The 16,795-nt window shown below is 41.1% G+C and overlaps 1 protein-coding gene across 8 annotated transcripts in view; it reads right to left on the reverse strand.

The window, feature by feature from the left end:
• Positions 1-16,795, reverse strand: part of SRGAP1 (SLIT-ROBO Rho GTPase activating protein 1) — a 310,916-nt gene that overhangs the window by 49,200 nt on the left and 244,921 nt on the right. For all 8 annotated transcript variants that reach the window (XM_086400213.1, XM_086400212.1, XM_086400214.1 and 5 more), the window contains 2 exons: positions 7,266-7,463; positions 6,729-6,813 (listed from right to left, as the gene is read on the reverse strand). In XM_086400213.1, the coding sequence (XP_086256339.1) occupies positions 6,729-6,813; positions 7,266-7,463 (283 nt within the window). The remainder of the gene's footprint in view (positions 1-6,728; positions 6,814-7,265; positions 7,464-16,795) is intronic.

Genomic DNA, 16,795 nt, shown 5'->3' on the forward strand with positions numbered 1-16,795 from the left:
GGGTGGAGTAGTGGGAAGGGGTGTGGGAGAGTTGAACCATTCAACTGCTTTGTTTGCAAAATGATGATATGGTCTTGAAAGTGCTTGAAAATACAGCTGGCAGAGAAGTGTCATGTTGCAGCACCAACAGGTGAGGCCAGCCCATCAGATCAATGATTCAGGCTTCTAGGGCAAGGCCAATACAACAATGGTAAGAGAGTACTGGCTAGCTGGGAACTGTGAATGAATACTCCCAGGCTGCAACAGAATCTTTTACCCTACATCTGCTTTTGAATAACAAGTAACATAAAGTATTTGGTTAATATCTATTTACTAAATAGGAGGCACCAGTTCATATCAGAGCAAACCTTTCTCAACACAGATGCAGGCCACTGTAAATCTTGGTAGAATCTATCTTTGGCCAAGACTTGGGGTTAGGGAGTGGGAAAGGGAGATAAATCTGATTTTTTTCCTCCACTATCCAGTTCTACCTATCATTTAACTATAAGTTCCTTCCTTTTGCTGGCTTTCTGCTACTTTAAAAAGAAAAGATAGACACAGAACTCCAGAAGAATTTATAATAGTTATTTCTAAATGGATGGGAGAGAAGGTCTATGGGCAAGTGGAGAGAGCAGACAGTGAGCTGAGTGTGATGTCCTAGAGGACGGCCTTCAGCAGGAAGTTGGCTGTACAGGGTTAATGCACAGTGAGAAGACAGGGCTGGAGGTTAATATTTAAGAGCTGCTACTCTTTAGATTGTGTTGGGGCCATGAGAGTGAGCTGAGATCACCGAGGGTCAGTCAGTAGAATGAACAAAGGATTGAGAGCCAAGGAAATAGCTGACTTATACTGTACTGATTGTCATGTTGCATACTTTATTACAACATAAAAGTATGACATAAAATACATGTATTAGTAACAACAAAAACAGCAATGATGTCTAACATTTATCGACACTGTTCTAAGCACTTTCTGTAGAGTAACACAATTTTTATAACTTTATGAAGTAGGTACTATAATATCGCTAAACTGAGCCCATAGAAGACAAGTGACTCGTCCAAGGTCGCATGGTCAGTATGTGGTGGGTCTGGCACTAACGCCCAGGTTTTTTTTAATTCTAGACCCAAGCTCCACATATATTGTAAAATGTAAATCTTTTTCTCCCCAGCAAATACTCAGAAAAACCCTAGAAGGCAGGTAGAGATATCTGTCTGCCTCATACGGATAAAGCCAAATACAAAATACTGAAGATTTAATAAATTAAATACATTTTAAAAACAACTTTAATACCTATCAAATTAAAGAGAACCACAGAGGTTAATAACTTCCAAGTGATTCAAAAAGATGTTAATGATAATTCCTTAGAAACTAAATGCTTTTACAATGTTGAAATTTTACTACTTTTGTTAAAGTATCCTAACTGAATAGTCTCTAGATTTAGAAAATGATCATATATAAAATGGCTTAAAATCATTTTGTTCCATCCATCCATGGTTAATAGTATTTGATAAAAAATTAAAAACCTATAAGATACATTTTGATTAATGAATCAAGAGCGAGCTTTGTGAGAACCATCACTCACAGTATAAGCACCACCACCACATCCATTGTTTTTTTCTGCTAATAGTACTCAGTGTGTCCTAACTGATGAATGAGGTTTTATTTTTTAATCAGTATCATCATTAATAGATCAATAACACACAAGCTTAGAAGAAATCTGCTTCCCAGAGAAATGTGAAAGCTTCCAGTGGTCTGAGGATTAGATTTCAATCACTTTCTTTGGAAGGCTACTTAATTATTAAAAACAACAGACAACTCCTTCTTCTACCCCAATACAAGCCATTTGGAGGAAAAAAAAAAATGATCCAGGATTATCTTGTTCTTGGTACAAATAGCTACTTCGACTACTTTTAAAATTTACTCGAGAATTAGGAAGTGAATTATTTTTCAAGCCCAAATGTATTTTATGTCCACAGAGTAAAAGTGAAAAGCAAAATATAATTTGGTGGCAATCTGAGTCCCCAAACTAGATAAAATATTTAAAACGCACGCAGCTCGCACTGAATGGAGGCATCCTGGATTTTGTCCCTAATGAATGATTGATAAGGACTTGTGGCGTTACTTTCCAGCCCTTTATCTTCCTTAAAAGTACAACTACTGCAGTACCTTTCTAAAAAATATAATTATTCACAATCAGCTTTTCTTTCAAAAGTATATTTGTACTTTGACTCAAAGACAAAGGAGTGAGTGATGATAGTCTATTTAATTCCTATGTCCAGGGCTAAAAACAATATAACATGGAACTCAGGTTTCAGTGTTTGATTATCTGTGTTTAGCAAAAATTACACGGATGTTTACAACCCGTTAACTCCAAATGCTACACTCAAAGAAGCCATGTGAACACCAAGGCTCATTACTAAAATAGAACAAAATTTCTGTGCCTCAGTTTTACAGACATATAGCTCATTTTCCATGCTCGATTTAACATCTATTTCCCTAACCCTAACCCTAATCTGACCAGCCTAGATAGCATATTCAAAAGCAGAGACATTACTTTGCCAACAAAGGTCCCTCTAGTCAAGGCTATGGTTTTTCCTGTGGTCATGTATGGATGTGAGAGTTGGACTGTGAAGAAGGCTGAGCGCCAAAGAATTGATGCTTTTGAACTGTGGTGTTGAAGATTCTTGAGAGTCCCTTGGACTGCAAGGAAATCCAACCAGTCCATTCTGAAGGAGATCAGCCCTGGGATTTCTTTGGAAGGAATGATGCTAATGCTGAAACTCCAGTACTTTGGCCACCTCATGTGAAGAGTTGACTCATTGGAAAAGACTCTGATGCTGGGAGGGATTGGGGGCAAGAGGAGAAGGGGACGACAGAGGATGAGATGGCTGGATGGCATCACTGACTCGATGGACGTGAGTCTGTGTGAACTCTGGGAGCTGGTGATGGACAGGGAGGCCTGGCGTGCTGCGATTCATGGGGTCGCAAAGAGTCAGACATGACTGAGCGACTGATCTGATCTGATCTTATTTAAAAACAAAGACATCACAAAATGATATAATGGTGTTGCTGAAGGATGAAGAAGATGATGATGACGCCTTTGGCCTTAACTCTTCGTGTGTTTTTTCTTTTCTATTTCAGTTGTTTTCAAAGATTTGGAATTCTGATATTTGACAGTGCCACTTTAAGAGCCCAATCTAGTTGCTCTGCAATGTTGTAAATCAAAGGACTTACTGGGTCACTGGTAGCCTGCCAAAAGCGAGCAGTAAGACAGGCCAAACACATGTCTGTAGTTACAGTTTCAGCTGTGTACGATCAACTGCTAAATCCCTGAGTTAGGCTCTATTTGTTTTACTATGAGGGCAGTTTTTGCAGCAATGAGCCTAGTATAACCCAGAGATGTGGTTTCTATATAAAAAGTCAAGACTGTCCCCAAACGCACTGTTTAAATCTGACCTTCTAACCTTAGTTAACCAACCCCAGAGTTGGAGCCCTTCTTAAGGGCTCACCATTGGATAATCTCACTGTGGGACAGGCACCATTAACTTTCCTGGTCGCCCCTTGGTGTAAGCCTATTAATGTGAACAGGGCTTGTGTGGAAAGCTGAAGGGCTCACAAGAGCTGAAAGATGGGGCATGTCCTCCACGCTCAGTCTTTCGCTGGGCAAAGCTGCTAGCATCAAGGCCGGGCTGTGACCAATAGCTAGAGTGCTGCCAAGTCTGCACGTGGGCAGGGCTGGGGAGCAGAGAGGTCTGCAGCCAGTGTGTCTGCTGGCCCCGGATGAGAACAATCCAGTTTCTTGTGCAGAAAAAATCCAATTCAGTGAACATCTGGAATACCTGAACACAGCTTGTGTCACTAGGACACTGGAAACCACTGAAAGAAATTACAAGAGGAGAAATCCTGGCACAGAGTTCACCAGGCATGATATAGTTTTATACAATTCAGCAGCTAAAGACAGAATCTGGCTAAAATATAGCCTTAGCCAATAATGGCATATAAAATCATATCAACCAGTGGGGCTTCCTCTCCAGGAGACAGAAGGGAATCTATGTAGAATGAGTACCATAAAGGTTTCAGAATGTGATCAGAGTATTAACACATGTCTGCCTGCAGCGCCAAGAATGAATTCACCCACTACTTCATTCCCTGCAACTCACAATTTCTGAAGTGGTGTCTCCAGTTCTGTAAGTATTCAGCTGCACTTAAGATAATTTATGCTTTGGGATGGGCAATGACCTTGGGGCATCACTGAAATATAAGGCATTTGTGAAAAATGGAAAAAAAGAAAAAGACTTCACATGTTATGAGGAGAAAAACAAGAAAAAGACACAGTAGCTGAGGTAAGACAATTATTCAAAGAAAAAAAGGGCTTTTTCTAAGGTTCAAACTTCTGTTACAGAAAAACTGAAAGACTGGTACAGGGAACATTCTTATACCTTCACATAGATTTCCCAACTGGTAACATTTTACAATAATGACTTTATCTCCTCCTCTCTCCCTCATTCTTACATATGTCTTTTTTCCTGAACCATCTGAAAGTAAGTTGCAGAATTAGGACACTTAGCAAGCATTTCTTAATAATAAGAATATTCTCCTTCATAAGTTTATCATATCTAGGAAAATGAAAAATTCATTCAATAATACCATATAATATAGTCTATATTTAAATTTCCCCAAATATCACTAAAACATCTTTTATAACTTTTGATTTTTGATTCATAATCTAATGAATATTCACATATTATATTTAGTTACTTGATTTTTTGGTCACCTGACATGAAGAGCTGATTTACTGGAAAAGCCCCCTGATGCTGGGAAAGATTGAGTGCAGGAGGAGAAGGGGATGACAGAGGGTGAGATGGCTGGATGGCATCACCGACTCAATGGACATGAGTTTGAGCAAACTCTGGGAGATATTGGAAGGACAGGGAAGCCTGGCGTGCTGCATGCAGTCCATTGGGTTGCAGAGTCAGACATGACTTAGCAACAATAATTTTTTAAGACACTTTTTAGTACTTTAAGTGTTTTTTTTTTCTAAGTAAAATTGGCCTTTTATCTTAGAGTCTGGCATTCTAACTGCAATTCATGGTATTTCAGGTTATGAAGACCTTTCTACATGTGGACATTCCCTGAGGATAATGAGTCCTTTGGAGGAGACCAGGAGATAAGGTGATGGAAACACCTTGTTTTCTGGGCAGGAAAGTTCTAAAACTGGTCAACTCTTTTTAGCTTGAGTTGTTCACACAACTCGCTCCCTGATTTCCCTCTCCCATCTGTATTGTCTTTCACTTTTTATAACTTCCAGCAAGATCTAGTGTGAAAAATAAGAATTAAACGTGTTACCGACTGGTACTGAGGTACTGAGGACAGGGACCTGGTGGCTTTTTTCTCCTCTTTTTAAATTTCACAAAGATGAAAAGAGAAAAACATCTACACTATCCCCTTTGCTTGTAATCCTTTCTCTCTCCTCAGTTTTCCCATCTGTGAAAAATGGGGAAATTAACAGTGCTCAGTTAAATATACAGCTCAGAACAATGCCTGGCACACAGAGAGCTTTCTATAAGTGGTTGCTATTGTTTTTGTCTTTACTAGATATAGTAATAGAATGAAACTATTTCTCAACTAAGACCAATCTTACTGGGGGGGGGGTGGGGGGGAGGGCACCCAAACTGGTGTAACTGGTTTCTAGAGTCCGATGGACATGGCAACCCACTCCTGTACTCTTGCCTGAAAAATCCCATGGATGGAGTGGCCTGGTAGGCTATAGTCCATGAGATCTCGAAGTTAGACATGACTGAGCGACTTCACTTTCACTTTTCACTTTCATGCATTGGAGCAGGAAATGGCAACCCACTCCAGTGTTCTTGCCTGGAGAATCCCAGGGACGGGGGAGCCTGGTGGGCTGCCATCTATGGGGTCGCACAGAGTCGGACGCGACTGAAGTGACTTAGCACTAGCAGAGTCCAAAAAGGCAATAGATGGGACAACAAATACCAGCCCATTTAAACAAAAGGGGTGGGACTGGAAGGGTGGGGAAAGTACACCAAGGACAGGAAGAAGTGGCTGGGGCAGAGGAGGGGGCTGTCAGCAGGTGGGAGCAGGCACAGTTCCTTACACTTCTGTACTCCTAGAAGCACTGGGGCTCTGAAGACCCTTCTTTGCAGCTCTGTGTTGGTTTTTCAGCCCTAGATTTCACTGCTCTGCCTCCAAGTTAGCATAAAGTTTATAGGGAAAATAATTTCGGAGAATTCCCTGGTAGTCCAGTGGTTGGCACTCTGCCCCCCTTACTGATGGGAGCCTGGTTTCATCCCTGATTGGGGAACTAAATCCCATAAGTTGGTGTTGTTGTTTAGTCACTCAGTCATGTCTGAGTCTTCTGCAATCACATGGACCCAACCCGCCAGGCTCCTCTGTCAATGGGATTTTCCAGGCAAGAATACTGGAGTGGGTTGCCATTTCCTTCTCCAGGGGATCTTTACAACCCAGGGATTGAACCCACGTCTCCTGCTTGGCATGAAGAACCACTGAGCTACCTGGGAAGTGTGGCACAGCCTCCAAAAGAAAAAAGGATAAAAGGAAATAGTTCCAGGGAAAATTTGATTCTTAAACAGATAAAGCCAAATCTAAACATACGCTGTTCTCTGCTTCTTCCAGAACAAATTCACACGGTTCATATTCTTCATGGAACACATACGCAACACAAGATATAATCCAGGTCATCTCCCCAACTCTTTCAGATAACTGACCTTCTCCAAGCGTCCTCTGCAACAAGTCATGCTTGGCTTGAAGTTTTGTGATGAGATTACTACCCTCCAAATATTCTCTGAGTTTCTGCAAAAGGAAAGATACATTTTTAACTTTAAAAGAAACTATTTGATGTCAAGGAACTTCCTACAGGATATCTAAAAATCCAGCCATTCTTACCTCCTAGATCCTAGAATCTTGCTATGCAAAGTATGGTTCTGATGCAGACCACGGCATCAGCCTATTAGAGGTGTGAACTCTCAGTTACCCCCACGCCAGGACTATTGGCATCAGAACCTGCATTTTAACAAGCTCTCGTGGTGACATGTATGTTCATGAGATCCTTTAAAAGTTCTGTTTTAGAGCAGCCCTTTTTAACTTTGTCTGCATATCAGCACTATCTCCCATATCCCAGAATTGCTGAATTGGGAACTCTGGTCTTAATAAAGAATGCTAGATGATTCTGATGCAATTCCAAAAGCAGAGCTGGGGGACCCCAGATTGGAGACCCCAAGAGGTTGGGGAAGCAGCAGGCGTACCATGAAGTAGAACTGCTCGGTCTCCTGCTGGTTGGCTCTTCTCTTGGCGATGCTGGGCTTACTCAGATAGGTTTCAGAGACCGTGGACTTCACAGACTCTGTGGAGCGACTGTGCTGGAAGCACTCAGAAACATCGTAGTCCTCGATAGTGACCATATCCTGTATTGTCTGCAGGGTGGCCTCAGTCGTTTTCTTAACCTGGGAACAGGAGTACATCTCTCCAGTGAGTACCTTATTTCATGAATCCCACACTCAGTGAGAAACCACTCTGTCAGTCAGAAATGGGGGCACAGGCCCTCCCGTCCAAAGTTCAGAGTCCACTGGGGGAACAGCAAGAGATCAAACCAGTCAATCCTAAAGGAAATCAACACTGATTACTCATTGAAAGGGCTGATGCTGAAACTCCAATACTTTGGCCAGCTGATACAAAGAGCTGACTTATTGAAGAAGACCCTGATGCTGGGCGAGACTGAGGGCAAGGGGAGAAGGGGGCGACAGGATGAGATGGTTGGATGGCATCACCAACTCAATGGACATGAGTTTGAGCAAGCTTGGGGAGAAGGTAAAGGACAGGGAAGCCTGGTGTGCTGCAGTTCATGGGGTCTCAAAGAGTTGGACACAACTTAGCGAATGAACAGTATCAACAGGGGAGAGAGACAGGTAAACAATACCTCATGTCACAAATATGAGAGGCTTTCTTCCAAATTATCCTAAGGAGGACGTCATTCATATATGAGTTCTTGTAAATCTCATGTATCACCGGGTACTCTCTCAATTACATTTTGTTTTAAAGAACCTTCAGTTTAACTGAAGTGAAATTACACACAGAAAGATGCATGAACAATAAGTATGACTTTATGAATTATCACTGACTGAACACATTCATGTGATTACCACTCAGATAAAGAAATCTAGTACATTATGAGTGCCCTCTGCTTCTCCCAATCACCACACATGCTTTTCTCCTCCCCAAAGGTAGTTACTAAGTACTACAGTATGTAGGATTTTTGTCTTGCTTCTTTTGCTCAACTTTATATAGTAAGATTTATTCATTTCTTATGAGTATCCTATTTCACTGCTGAATATTCATTGTAAGAATACATTGGAATTCATCCCTTTTACTGTTGATAGATGACTTATTTCTGACTTGGGGCCACTATGAATAATATTGCTATGAACACATTTTTGTTGGGCCACACATACGTGAGTAGACTTGCTGCTTATTGGGTATTCCAGACTGTTTGCAAAGTTATTATTCTCATTTGTATTCCCACCAACACACGAGGAGAATTCCTATTACTCCACATCCTCAACAATTGGTACTGCTAAGTCGCTTCAGTCGTGTCCGACTCTGTGTGACCCCATAGACGGCAGCCCACCAGGCTCCCCTGTCCCTGGGATTCTCTAGGCAAGAACACTGGGTGGGTTGCCATTTCCTTCTCCAATGCATGAAAGTGAAAAGTGAAAGTGAAGTCGCTCAGTCGTGTCCGACTCTTCACGACCCCATGGACTGCAGCCTCCCAGGCTCCTCCGTCCATGGGATTTTCCAGGCAAGAGTACTGGAGTGGGCTGCCATTGCCTTCTCCAAACAATTGGTACTGTCAGCTTTAAAAAATTAAACCACTGTGTTGATGGAACTTCCCTGGCAGTTCAGTGGTGAAGATTCTGCACTCCCACTGCTGGGTGCATGGGTTTGTCCCTGGTTGGGGAACTAGGATCCCACATGCCTTGTGGCATGGCCAAAAGAAAAAACAAAAACCAAATAAATCATTACACTGGTTGTGTAACTGTATCACATTGTGGTTTTAACATGCATTTCTCTGATGGTTGAGATTGAGCACATCATCACATGTTTAAGGCAATTTAGATTCTCTCTCTTGGACACAGTTTGTTAAATCTCCTGCTCAATCTTATAGTGGGTGATGAGCCTTTGTCTTACTGATCTGTAACAAGTATATGAGTTTTTTGTTAGCTATATGTGATGCAAATATCTTTTCCTACTCTATACTGTGGCTTTCTATAGTATTTAGACAAACAGTCTCTAGTTTTAATGTAATCAATTTACCAATCCTTTCCTTTGAAATCAGGGCTTTTTGTGCCCTATTTAAGAAATATTTTCCCATCTCATAAGTAGTCATAAGTGGCATACTATTTTATGCTATCTTCTGGGAGCTTTTCAATTTATCTTCCACAATTAGGCTGTACTCCACCTTTGCTTATCAGAATCTTCATAAATTGATAACTTTATCCTCTTCCCAGACAATGTACAGAGTTTGTTGTTGTTGTTTAGTTGCTAAGTCACGTCTGACTGTCACTTTTATGACCCCATGGACTGTAGCCTTCTAGGTCCTCTCCATAGGATTTCCTAGGCGAGAATACTGGAGTGGGTTGCCATTTCCTTCTCCAGAGGATCTTCCTGGCCCAGGGATTGAACTCGTATCTCCTGCATTGGCAGGTGGATTCCCTACCACTGAGCCACCAGGGAAGCCTGTAGAGAGTTTAGAACATCTTAAAACCATTCACTTTTCCTGAATTATATGCTTTTTTTGGTAATGTTTCATAACATGATATATATGTAAATATTTGTATACATTTATATATAAGACATTATTGTGATCTAGGCAGCATTCATTTAACTTTATCCATATAATTATTACATTCTTTGATTTCTATCTCTTACATTTTTAAGAACACATTTTAGAAGTTCTTTTTTTAAGAAAAATATAGTTGACTTACAATATTATGTTAGTTTCAGGTGTATAACAAAGTAATTCAGTTATATATATATACACACACATAGTTTTTTAGATTCTTTTCCATTATAGGCTATTACAAGATATTAAACATAGTTCTCTGTGCTATACAGTAAATTCTTATTGCTGCATCTGTATAACAATAAAGGAGAGGGAGTGACAGAAGATGAGATGGTTGGATGGGATCACTGACTCAATGGACATGAGTTTCAGCAAGCTTCGGCACATGGTGAAGGGCAGGGAAGCCCGGTGTACTGCTGTCCATGGGGTTGCAAAGAGACACAACTTAGTGACTGAATGATGAATATCTATTTTATACAGAGTAATGTGTATCTGTTAATCCCATACTCCTAATTTATCCTTCTTCTTTCCTTTTGGTAACCATAAATTTGTTTTCTATGAAGAAATTCTTTTTAGCATGAATCTTCTGGCAGTGAACTCAGTCTTTATTGATTTAAAAACGTCTTTTATTTCACCTTCTATTATGAAATATATCTTTTTTCCCCTGGTGGGCAGTTACTTTCCTTTAGTACATTTAAGATATCACTGTACTTTCTTGTGGTTTTCATGTTCCTATTGAGTGAGAAGTTTATTGTCAGTTTATTGTACTTTGAAAGAACTCTGCTTTCTTTCTCCAGCTGCTTTTAAAGTTTTTTACAGTTTAACTATAATGCGTCTAGGTAAGGATTTTAAAAGCTTATTCTAAATATATTCAGACTTCTTGAATTGTGTGGTATTTTTCCAAAGCTATGATAAAACTTCAGATAAAATTACCTTTGCAAATATCAACTCTACTTTCTTCTCTTTCATTTTTTTCTGGGAGTTTAATTATGTCCTCTGTAGCTTACCATTCTCTTCATATTTTCTATCCTTTTGTTTTTCCGTGCTGCATTTCAATTACTTTCTTCTAATTTTTCTTTCATTTTGATAATTCACTCTTCAGCTGTGTCTAATCTGATGTTAAACCATGCACCAATTTATTAGTTTGGATTTTTCTGTATTTTGGTATTTCTGTACTTTGGTATTTTTTGGTATTTTGGTATTTCTATATTTCTCAACTCTAGAATTTCTGTGGTTTATTTTCAAACTATTTCACTGTTTAGAGGTTATAATAGTGCCCTGCTGAAATCTAAGCTTGGCTTTTATCTCCTTAAACACAGTATAGAGATCTTTTACAGTTTCTGATAATTTATTTCTATTGTCTATTATGTCTTCTGGCTACCACTCATTACATCTTGTCTCCTTATGTACCTAGTTATCTTTGCTGGACATTTTTGGTAGAATTATTTGAGCTCTAAGGTGAGATTATCATCCTGAGAGAATATTCGTTTATTTTTCCAAGTCATTAGGGGCACTAATAGTTCAAAATCACTAGATTTTATTTCTGTTCAAAATAATCTGATGCTCTTCCTTTTGGGAACATATGGTTCCTTACGTCATGGATTTCAGGCTCGGCTATGTACCTTGCCCTGGAGAGTGAAATGTTGAAAGAATCAGCTGAGTGACTCAGTCCATCGTTACAGAAAGTAGAAATATGTTCAATTTTTAAACAATATGTTTAGTGCAATATGTTTCTGAAATATGTTCAACTTTTAGTTGTTTATTTGAACAACAAAATATTGTTTAGAGAAGAAACACTAGCTATCAGTGCTATTTCAGAGGCTTAGAGAGGTCATGAGACAAAGTAAATTTTAAAAGGAGGCAAAAAATTTAACAGACTTAGTCATTATTCCTGAGGATATACACAATGCAAAGGATACTGGGAAAAAAGAATACTAATGATGACTTTAAAAATAACATTAGAAGTAGTTACTTTAAGTCATGATTATATATCTACAGGCTGAAGTAGAAGACTCACCATCTTGTAGGTGATGTCAGTGAGATGGTAGAATAAGCGGTCTATTATTCACATACCCCCACAGAAACAATACTCTGGCAGCCATCCATGGAGCTTTGGGGTCTAGGTGGGAGCTTGTAAAACCTCACTGGAGCCCACGGCTGACGAGGACTGACATGAGGAAGCTGTTGGCAGGCTTGCTAACCTTGGTCCTAGCAAGAGGACCTGGAAATAGCTCCGTTCCCTTGTAGACTCAGCTACAATCCTGTTTGGCATTGGTCCTGCCACCAGCACTATCTGCTAAGGGACCCAGGAGGGGTCAAGCCCACCTGTGCCCCAAATAACTTTGCTGATCCTGGCTTTAGCTGTGGACCGTAGAACAGCTCATGATGCAGTTGCAGTTCCTCCCAGCCTTGGTCTGAGAGCAGTCCTATTGCCCAGGGACCTGCCAAGAGGCACACCTGTGTACTGGGAGCAGGCCCGCCAACCTCAGTCCAACTGTGAATAATACAGTAGCCCTGTAACTTGGTTCCAATACCTATCAGCAATGGCCTATGAATAATTATAGCTACCCTAGGGACTCAACAAGAAATAAGCCCATTTGTGTTTCCAGAGGCAGGCCCACCAAACTCTGTCCAACTTTGGATCTTGAAGCAGCCCTATAACTTGAATCCAGTTCCTCTCAGTAGTGATCCAAGAGCAGTCCTGCCTACCTAGGAACCAGGAGAGAGACATGCCCATCTGTGCCCCCAGAGGCTGGCCTGCATGCAGACCTTGGTGCCAACTATGGACCCTATAGTGGACCTGTGACTCAGATCTAGCTATGGTCAGCTGCAGTCTGGGGCCAAGCCCTTGGGAACAGACCCAGAGACTATGGCCCATACTGTGGACCAGCAGTAGTCATGTGATTCCTTGTCAACCTCAACAAAACTATTTTTCTTTTAACTTCTTTCTGAGAAGTGTCAAGGTTAAATTTGGAACTGTCAGGAAGAATAAAGGATGTGACAGAAGCCATCAGACACAGTGGCTGGGACTATATATTATCCCATGGGATGTTCCTGACGAAGAACACTGGCTTCTGACACACACAGGCCATAAGTCACAGGGGAGAACATAATGAGACAAATATGAAACAGCTAACAAGAGGCTTGTAACGACTCCCCATCAGTAGCAGGCAGATGCAACTGGGTTTGGTAGAGGAAAAGCCAAAAACACGACAAGGAATTATGAAAAATCCTGAAGAACGTGAGGTACCAGGGGAGTGTCCAGGTGGCCTGGACTCTGAGATGCAGATCCAAATGAACGATGGGGGAGAGAATGTGGGCTTCTGTAGATGGGCACTTTGGCCTTTCTTCCCCAGGACATTACAATTATTAGAGAAAACAAGGAGTTCCCTTTTCTGAACACACTGGTTTAGTTTTCTAGCGCTGCTGTAATACAGTGCCACATACTGTGTGGCTTAAATAACTGAAACCTATTGCCTCATAGTTTTGGAGGCCAGAAGCCTGAGATCAAGGTGTGGGCAGGGCTGGCGCCTTCTGAGGCTGTGAGGAAGGAGCTGTCGCAGCCCTGCCTTCTTGGCGTATACATGGTCATCATCTTTGTCTTCTCTCCATCTGTGTTTCTGTGTTCAAATTTCCCCTTAATATAAGGACATCAGTCACACTGGTTAGGTTCACCCTAATGATGGCACTTTAACCTGACTGTTGTTTTGGTCGCTAAGTCGTATCCAACTCTTTTGGGACCCCATGCTCCCTGTCCATGGGATTTCCCACAGGCAAGAATATGGGAGTGGGTTGCTATTTCCTTCTCCAGGGGATCTTCCTGACTCGGGGATCAAACTCGCATCTCCTGCATTGGGAGTGGATTCTTTACCACTTTACCACTGAGTCACCTTAACTTGATTACCTCTGTGACAACACCATATCTTCAAATAAGGTCGCCTTCTGAAGTACTGGGGGTCAGCAATTCAACATATGCATTTGGGGAGCGTATACAATTCAACCCCTAAACAGACATTATTTTATGGCACTGTGCCTGGTGTCTTGCACCTGCAGCAGGCCTATTCGTCCTTTAAGCCTTGTCGCTCCATTGGTAAAGGTAACTTCTGAGCCCTGTCCTACCTCCTCACTTAACTACTCCCTCCTTGCCAACACTGACCTTGAAAGTATTTCAATTACAGCACTGTATCATTTCAGATGTAGCAAAAGTTAGAAGAAAGAGACCACATACATCCACCCACACATATGAATTGGATTAATGCCATAGTTAATCGACCAAGGGTACAGAAACTTACTGCTGGCACAGGCCATATAAGGCAGGCACAGCGGCAGCATATTTCCTTTGCCCCTGGTACCTCAACAGGGGGCACAGATGCAGGTGACCTTATCAGTGCTGGGTAAGGTGTGGCCAGATTTGAAAAAGCAGTCCAACTTTTGCTACCCTTCCCCTTGGATAGGGAAAGGGTCACATTACCATTCCAGATGAATTCACACTAGCAATCTACCCACTTGCATTTAAGATGCAAGTTTAAAATCTACATGCTTGCATTTGAGACGCCTGTTTACAAATACCAGACTCTCCTGACTTCTGAGAACAAAATTTTCTGAGCAGAATTTATTCTCAGAAATGATACAACTTAATCTAAAGATGAGAACATCATCATTGCCTAGAGCTCTCTGAACAATGTCTCTGAGTCAGCCGCATCTGAGAAAGCCTGCTTTCCTACGGCTGCTAGACTCTGATTTAATGACCCATCTGGGTGGACCTTTTACCAACAGTGGTCTGATGAGCATGATCTCAAATCCATTTCTCATGAGCACCCATACCACACTGTATAGAAGGCCTCTGTCTTCTGTCTCCAGCGGGAGCACCTTGAGGTCAGGGACAGCTTATTAACCAGCACAGTGTCTAGAACACAGCAGATTCTCCAGACAGCAGTGAAAATGAACTGAATGGATGGTGGATGCTGAAGTCTTCCTCCTTCCAAATCGACAGACTCCAGAGGAATGCTTGGCAGACACCAATAACGCAGGGTCTCCTTACTGACAGTCATCCTGGGCTCTGACACTTTCTTCTGGATGTCCTAGACTGCCGATCACTTTTAGACCATTTGCAGAAACTCTTCTCATTCTGCTTGGTATTCTCCTGGATCGGGGCCCTCCCTCCAATAAAGTTAAAGCTTATTTGAAACAAAATACATACACACACACACACAGACCCCTTCTAAAAATACATGTTTACACACAAACACACACACACACCACAGACCCCTTCTAAAAATACATGTTTTCATTGAAAAAGTTGATCCTCTTTTCAATTTTGGGCAAGATGATGTTATCATTTAAAGGACAAATGGCAGTTAGCTTTTACTTGGGCTTTTATTGTCAAACTCATCAGTAGAAGGTTTTAGGCAAGTAAGAATCACTTAAATAAAGAAAAATGAAGCTAAAGCCACAGAGACCATCAGACACAGCAATCACGATTAAGTGGTTATCAAGCTTTACATCTTATACCAAGTCTTAGAAGAATCTGACAACTGCCCTTAAGAGTCTGATCAGTGATGGACATGACTTGGGATTCTGCTGCAGTCACTGGTATTAGGGGAAATGTGGGAGGGAGATGTGATTCTTCTACCACAGATAGAAATGTAAAGCAGATAGGTTAGGGGGTCCCCAGAGAAACACAACCAGGAATGAATGGCTTTCTTGACATAAGAGGAGCCACTGTAGCCTCAGCTATTTTGTGATCTAAGCCCAACGCTTGCCCTTGAACAGGTCTCAGTAATCCATGATCTCAAGGGAACACAGAAAAGTTTGTCAAACAGTAGTTCAGTGATAAGGCAGAGTTCTAGTCCTCCCTCAAGGAATACACATAATAATGTATCTTTGAGTTCTTCAGGAACTCAAAGGCTCCCACCCAGGTAAAGGACGGAATGAAGATATTGACCCTCCTGATCTCAATCAACTAAAGCTTGGATTCTGCTGACCTTTGCCCCCAAGTCTATGCTGAAATTCTCCTCTGCTTAAACCCCTTCACAATATGCATGTGCCTTTAGGCTTAAAATTCTCCAATTCTTGCTGTTGAGTAGACACTGTTTTGGGAAAGATTCTCAATGTTCTTACTTGCTGCAAGAAATAATAAATCTTCCTGTGCTTTGGTTTGGAAGTCTTTTGACATCCACCAAGAGGCAAATGCCAATTTTGGGGTAACAGAAAGTATAACTGGTAATAGAAGGTATAACCAAATTATCTCTTACTTTCCCCCTCAATTACCCATGCCATGAAAATTATCTCATGTGTTTGCTTAAAATACTATTCATTTTTCTTGAAAATATCCTATATAAAGACTGTATTTTGCGAATAGTCTGTGAAATAAACCTTCGTGAACTGTTGATGAAAGACTTTAAGCAGTGCAGCAAAATTTATATGTTCGTTAAACACTGATGCAATTTAACTGAAGAATTCATTATAGACTATTCTCTTTTCTATTCCCTTCAGGGGGCTAAATCTACTATAACTTAAGAGAGACTAGATGTTTTCGTATGTGTGACAGTTTTACTCATGGCATAGAAGTGCCACGCTTGTGAAAGCTATATTTACTGAACCAATATTGGTACAAATGGTCTGAAAAGGGGGCCAACAAGTTAAAAAAAAGGAAGACCTAATTGCTTTACTTATGCAATTCATTTCCCATTTCTTTGGCTTTGATAAATGTGAGACAGGAGGGAAGAGGGAATTGCACAACCATTCAAAGAATGACACAGCCATTGAAGATCCAACAAAAACCCAAACAATTGGGCCCAAGATGGCAGAAGATTCAACTCCCAGTACACCTTGAGCCTCATTATACACTCATTGTAATACATCCGGTTTGTTTCATTTCAGTCCCTCAGTTGCTTCCGACTCTTTGCGACCCCATGGACTGCAGCACACCAGGCT

This window comes from Bos grunniens, chromosome 5, assembly GCF_055505025.1.
Source record: "Bos grunniens cultivar Pamir isolate PY7600 chromosome 5, Bosgru_T2T1.0, whole genome shotgun sequence".
In the NCBI taxonomy this organism is placed as follows: Eukaryota; Metazoa; Chordata; class Mammalia; order Artiodactyla; family Bovidae; genus Bos; species Bos grunniens.